Source organism: Monopterus albus, unplaced genomic scaffold (assembly GCF_001952655.1).
Source record: "Monopterus albus unplaced genomic scaffold, M_albus_1.0 scaffold394.1, whole genome shotgun sequence".
NCBI classification, from domain to species: Eukaryota; Metazoa; Chordata; class Actinopteri; order Synbranchiformes; family Synbranchidae; genus Monopterus; species Monopterus albus.
In genome coordinates, this window is record NW_018128274.1 from 615,896 (window position 1) to 623,204 (window position 7,309).

Genomic DNA, 7,309 nt, shown 5'->3' on the forward strand with positions numbered 1-7,309 from the left:
GGGATCATATAAAGGCTGAAAATGATGCAGCTGCAGGCAGAGTAAAGAGCTTCTTGGACTTAGTGGCAACAGAGTTGGACCTCTTTGTGTCACACCGTACATGGACAAATTTAGAAGAGGACAGATGGAACAAAAAAGAAATGATCCCACTCACAGAAGATGTGATGAAACTGCATCAAGTATTGAAGTCCACAGCAGAGGAGGCAAAAGTGAAACTCATGGACGCACCTAACCCTAAAGCATACAAGATTCTCAGTGAGTGCCTTCTCTCACAAATCATACTTTTCAACCGAAGACGGTAAGGTGAAGCAACAAAATTGCCTCTGTTGATCTATAGGAACAGAACCAAAGAAAAACCAAATGAGGACATTATGCTGTGCCTTTCAAAACTGGAACAAGATTTGAGTCATGAGTTTACCAGGTTGGTGATAAGAGGGAAGAGAGGCTGTAAAGTACCTGTGCTGCTTACCAGCGAGATGACAAAATCACTTGATTTCCTCATTGAGCAAAGGGGTGAGGACAATGGCATTTTGGGTAGTAATGAGTACGTCATTGCAAGACAGCATTCGGATTCTCATCTCTGAGGTTCAGATTGTTTGAGGAACTATGCAGCTTCAAGCGGGGCAAGGAAGCCTGAAACACTCACGTCAACCCACCTGAGGAAACGTGGCTACACTTAGTCAGATAATGAACCTGAAAAAAAATGAGTTGGATCAACTTGCCAAAATATGGGACATGATATTCATGTTCAACGTGAATACTATCACCTAACCGAGAACACACTTCAGCTTCCAAAGATGAGCAAGCTGCTCAAGCAAATCGAACGTGGAACTGAGGTCTACAAAGGCAAATCTCTTGATGAGATTGATTTGGGCATACAAAGTGAGTAGAAAATAGATTTCATGATAGAATGCAATTTATACTTGCAATGCTTTGTTTTTGTTTTTTTTTGTTCTACTCGCCACTTTAGTATGTGAACTAAGATAAGTTCACAAAATGTTTTTATCAAAACAGGTGGTTTTGTCCTCAATGAGAAGTCTTTGGAAACAGCTCAAGATTCCTATGGTATGAAGCCGTCAGAGCTGTTACCTTGAATATCAGCTGTCTTTCCCATCTATAAATGACAGAAAGTAACTTAAAATGTCTATCCTGGTTACTACTTCTCTTTAAGGGTCCTCCAAATGCAAGAGATCAAAGATGGCATCTGAATCATCTCAAGTTTCAGACGGTATGAACATTTTTTGGGTCATGCAAGGAGCACTGTGGAATGAAACATTGCATTATCTGATAAGAAAATGATTTGTGGTTAATAGTGAGGTGATGTGTTTTTCTGCTGCAGAAGAATCAGACATGCTGACTCAACAGGCCTCAGCTACAGGACCATCACACAAGCTCAAAAGGACAGAGAAAATAGGTGCTGCTCAGTTCTCAGACTTGAATAGTGTTAATTACAGTAGATGTGGATTAACAACACATTACAAATTAGATCACCAGATAAATTTTTGATTTACCAATATTGAGAATGTCTATCACATTTGTCATTTCTATTTCAGCTGTGGACAGACAGTTACTCAGCAAAAACAAACGCCAGCACAGGCCGTGAGAAAAAGCAGCGGTGTGGCGACAACTGGGGCACTGCATCACTAAGAGTTCCTGGTAAAGAGGTCTGCCTCAAGGCACTTGAAGCAGAACCAGCACTGGGCAGTCACAACTGGAAAGATTTTAAAGAATAATGTCCACAACTCCATCATGTCTCAAAAAAGGAAATTGTTGTAGTTCGTTTCTAATTTATGTTGTGCAAATAAAGGCAGTTGTGACTAATTTTGTGTGCTAAATTGTTTATCAAGCTTCTATCAATGGAGTGGGTGAATTAAAATATTTTATAATACATTTTTTAATAGATGTAAATACAATCAAATTTAAATACACTTTACATTGGCAAAATTAAAAACCACATGCTTTCATCTTTGTAATGCTGTGGTTTGGGTTAATCAGGAAAGTAAGATGGGACAGTTATGAAAGATCTGCTAAAATCTGGTGATATAACATGCACTGTGACAAAAGGTCCAGTTCATCAAATCTGCTTGGCAACACGCTCCGGTCCTCACACATGTAGAAGAAAAAGATTTTTTTATTTTGAGTTTTCTGAATTTTGATGTGACATTTTGATTCTCTATTACCACCTCATGATAGATTTGTGTTTTGCACCATTGTAGCTATAGTAGAAGTGGTGGCCCTCACAAAGATGTCACAGAACGTGGGCCACACAAAGGCATAAAGACGTGTGTGTGTGTGTGTGTGTGTGTTTAATACAAAATTTGTAAAATATAAATGTGACAAAGTGGATGAGAACACTCCATTTGTCCCTAAGTTAAGTCACATACATTTCTCAGTGACAGTTTATGTTTAAATGTTTGGTTATACTCACCCTGTGGACAGAAGACAAAAGAAAGAAGCATCCAACAACTTCCTCATTTTATACACTGATATCATCAGTGATGTCATGGGGGTGAACCAAGTAGGAGGTGGGGATCATTAATGTTAAGTGGTTAAGTTACAGAGATTGAGAATTTTATGTATACCTTAAAAGTCAGTGACTCTGTTGAATGTTGGGTGTAAGTTGTAAGGATAGAAGTATGGATCTACCTGTAGGACTTGGGAAATGGTGTAGTCTGAGGGAGGGTTGATCCAGACTATGGTGCTATTTAAGTAGTTGCTGTGGAGGAAGCAGGCTAAGGAAGTGTAGCTGTGTGCATGTGCCTGTATTTTGAGTGGTGTTATTTTGAGTTGTGTTTTCTTCAGTTTAGTTTTCTTCAGGTTATGTGAAGTTAACTGTTTGTTTAGGGATTTTCTTTTGGCATGTGTATCTTGGTGGCACATTTTTAAATAAATAATCAATTTGAGAAACCTGACAATGTTTTTTTGAGTCGGTCTCCTACTATTTTTGGCTGCTCAGATCAAATCTACCACAGTAAGATTCCAGTCATTTTCATATAGTCCCTTACTATTCCTATACACTCCCTGACAAAAGTCTTGTCGCCTATCCAAGTTGTAGGAACAACAAATAATAACTTGACTTCTAGTTGATCATTTGGAATCAGAAGTGACTTATATGAAAGGCAAAGGCCTCTAGATTATGCTTCTTTTACCAAAATAAAATCTCATCATTCCTTGATTTTTAATTATTTAATTAGGACAGAAAGGTCCGACTTTGCTTAGACAAAAGTCTTGTCGCATAACAAAATAATGTACAGTACAGAACATAAAGTCATGGTGCCGTGGAAAAAGAATTAATATTGTGTATGACTCCCATGAGCTTGGAGGACTGCATTCATAAGTCTCAGCAATGACTCAAATAACTTATTAATGGAGTCATTTGGAATGGCAAAGAAAGCATTCTTGCAGGACTCCCAGAGTTCATCAAGATTCTTTGGTTTCATCTTCAATGCATCCTCCATCTTACCCCAGACATGGTCAATAATGTTCATGTCTGGTGACTGGGCTGGCCAATCCTGGAGCACCTTGACCTTCTTTGCTTTCAGGAACTTTGATGTGGAGGTTGAAGTATGAGAAGGAGCGCCATCCTGCAGAAAAATTTGCCCTCTCTTGTGGTTTGGAATGTAATGGGCAGCAAGAATGTCTTGATAGGCTGTTGATGTTGCCATCCACTCTGCAGATGTCTCGCACGCCACCATACTGAATGTAACCCCAAACCATGATTTTACCTCCACCGAACTTGACTGTTTTCTGTGTGAATCTTGGGTCCATGCGGGTTCCAATAGGTTTTCTGCAGTATTTGCGACGATTGGGATGCAGTTCAATAGATGATTCATCCGAAAAATCAACCTTCTGCCACTTTTCCACTGTCCATCCTTCCTGCAAGCGGTGGGCCTTGGCAAATGCAACACGATTTTTTAGTTGTCTTCTGTTTAATGCTGGTTTCTGAGCACTAGTTCGGCCATTGAGACCACTGCTTAAGAGAATTCGACAAACTGTTCTTCTAGATACAGGGGTTTCTGGTGACCAGTTTTTATGTAGCTCTGCTGCAGTTGAAAAAGGGCCGGCCCTGGACTGTCAGAGCAACAAACGGTCCTCTCGAATAGTTGTCTTACGGGGTCTGCCTGACCTGTCATGAACTTCACCAGTTTCTTCATATCTTTTTCTTATCCTCGTCACTTGATGTTTAGATACATTAAAGATGTCTGCCACCTCAGCAGGAGACTTGGTCTTCAGGCTCTTAATGAGCAGCACATTGGTCTGTGGTTGAATCTTTGGCATGCTGTCAGAGGTCAGATTGCATTCCAAATGAAGGTTGGGTGTGCTGGGGTTCTTCTTATACACACCTGGAAATGTGTTAATTACAGTATTTGTCACAGGTGATGCTCTAATCTGTGATTGGTTGAATGCTTTAAAGATACGGCAAGACTTTTGTCCTTGCAGAAACACATGTTATGGGCTTTACCAAGCTGTGAACATCAGGACACTTTTTGATGGTTTCATTTTGCACCCAGTTATTAATGTGAATGCCCTTGACATTAAAATTAACAATTTATTGTGACAACTGAATGATTAGAAATAAAGTTATATGACATTTTAGGTTACTATGTCCTTATAGGACAAGACTTTTGTCAGGGAGTGTACATCGTAGACTGCATCTGTGCAGGTATGATCACAGCTGATCACTGGAGGTGCTGCGCTCGAATGAGGGAGACAACGTCATTTCCTGTTGCCATCTTTGTTTATGTGATAAGTATAACATTAACTTCAAATTTCAAATGACAACAGCAGTAGTACCATCCAATCTGCTCAGGCCAGCACAAACAGAGCAGCAGAAAAGAGGCATAGTTAGTTGAACATGAAGATATACAGCTTGAAACACAACACAAGATAACAGCTTACAGTTGCTCACTGACAAACACATTACAGAACAAAGAGAATAAATCTGGGCTTAGATAAGTAATGAATACAAATAAAATAACACAAACCAGTAAACATAAAAACCACTCTATACAGTACAATCACATTAGACCTTCTTTATGAGCTTTTTACAAAGTGTACTACTTGGGTTGTAGAGGGTGGAACTTGGCTCATTTTGTGTCAGAATCCAGGTACATTTTTGTACTTCACTGACTTCTACCTGTTCACGCATGATGCTGGACAGCTCCCTGCTCAGGTCCCTGTAGTTGGCCTTCATCTCATCATGATACTCCTGCTGGTCTTCTTTGATCAGTCGCTCGTTCACTCCCAGCGCTTGACCACAGGTGTCCACAAACTGCCTAAGGAGAGATTCACAAGCGTTTCCTACACACACCAAAGATATATTATAGATATAATGTTATCTTACTTAGTTTGTGTTGAATTCTGAGGTGCTTGTTCTTTGGATCTGTCAGTCACAGATAAGGGACATTCATGACATAGAAGAGAAGTTGTGGTGTTAGAGGTTTCTGTCATCAGTCAGTACCTGAAAACCTCTTTGAGCTGTTTGACCTTGTTGTCGGGATATTTCTTGGCACTGCTGTCATCTAAGAAGGCTCTGGCATAAGCAAGAGGGCCGGCATTTACCTGGAGTGGGGTCAAAGATCCTGATTACACTGAAATAATCCAGGAGAAGTAAAATGATTTACAGCCTTTTAAATAGCGACATGACCTGGCCATTTGTACCCGAACACTGACGCTGCCTTGCAGTTTGAGCTGCAGGCAGATTATGTCCACCTCAGAGGCCGAGCACAGTAGTTGCAGTTCAGCCACCTTGGTGCTCATCTCATCGATGGCCACCTCTATGGGGCTCAGGTTAGTCTGGTGTTGGTACATGACTGCTATGCTCTTCTTCACATACGGGAAACAGTGTGTGGCTGGGTACAAATAGGGTTGGAGGAGAAAATGTATGACTTCAAATGCCATGTCAGTTGTGGTTTGTTATCAGGAATTATACTGGTACTAGCCTGGATATTGAGCCATGAGTACACCTCTTACATACATGTTGTTGTGTGTCTAGTTGTGCCCATGCTGACATTCATAACCAGATTATTAACCATGTTCCACTGTGCATGTAAACAGTCACTGAGTGAGTGAGTCTCTTCTGCAGTCAAATCATTATCAGTCAGTGTGATTATTAACAAGAATATGTGTGAGCCTTTGCTATGGCATCAGTTAGCTGATTATTAACAAAGCAAGATAACACCTGAACTTTGGGATAAAGTGGACAGCACAGTAATAAACCACATGTGGCCTTTTATGACAAATGTGATTAAAGTTTCAGGTGATTGATCCTAAGGTCCATCTGAGAGGTAACAGATGGCACGAGGAACATAAGTGAACTACACTGATGAATATTCACTGTCACTGGTGTGTGACCTACTGGTGAGAACAGTCCGTCGTTTACACTGCTCCTCCACTCCCCCTCCACTCCTCCCCGTTTCTTGCCCAACACTGTGAATGGCATCTCAAACACAAAGCGCCGGATGTTGTGGCTCTTCTCAAAGTCCGTCTTCCTCTCCTCAAGCTCCTTGTCTTCTAGGTAGGGTGTGACGTGGGTCACCTGGATGTAGGCGTGCTTGCAGTCTAGGTCCTTTGGATTCACCTGGTCAGGGAGAAAAGGATAAAGATATAGATGTAGAACACAGACAAGTGTAAAATATCACTGGGTTCGTGGGAAGGAATAGTTTGAGAATTGAGAAATATGTTCATTCTCTTTTGTTGGTGTAGATCTTTGGTTCTTGTTACCATTGCTAACTCTGAGAGACGAGACAGTCCAAGTAACTTCAAAACAGTGCTGATTTAGTCAAAGGATCACAGGTAAAATTAACATTACACGCTCAGATATCTTGCACCTCCAAACTGCTCGCAGGCAGATGTAAGATGAAAGACCCTGAACCCACCAGGCCTATACATTATATCCCCTCGGTTGGGCTAGCCCCATACTACACAGAAACGTCATGCCCATGCTGCCCCTCTCATCACACGGGCTGACTAGTTTAAACTTTTTTTTTTTATTTCCGGGTTGTAAGCGAGAGCAGACGTCTTTACTGCTCCTCTTGTCTGTTCTACGGTTTTTCACATCTTCTACACTTTCAAGTCTTTGAACAAATTCTATAACTATTAAAAAGCCTTCAAGAGGGAAAAGAGCTAATAAATCAGAAGCGACTGAGGATATGGAGACAGAAGAAGTGTATCACAGAGCGGCGCAAGTAACAGACATTGTGGATCAGCAGAAACAGATGTACATCGCGCTGATAAACCAACAGCAGGAAAACTTCAAAGGCTTCGTGCAACTAATTATGGAGACAAACAACAAGAGATTCGACGACAT

The 7,309-nt window shown here is 40.9% G+C and overlaps 1 protein-coding gene across 1 annotated transcript in view; it reads right to left on the reverse strand.

Moving 5' to 3' along the window:
* Nucleotides 1-7,309, reverse strand: part of LOC109951536 (dedicator of cytokinesis protein 9-like) — a 56,745-nt gene that overhangs the window by 6,683 nt on the left and 42,753 nt on the right. The window contains 5 exon segments of the mRNA XM_020586105.1: nt 5,138-5,276; nt 5,462-5,562; nt 5,662-5,852; nt 6,359-6,419; nt 6,422-6,580. Coding sequence (XP_020441761.1) covers nt 5,138-5,276; nt 5,462-5,562; nt 5,662-5,852; nt 6,359-6,419; nt 6,422-6,580 — 651 coding nt within the window.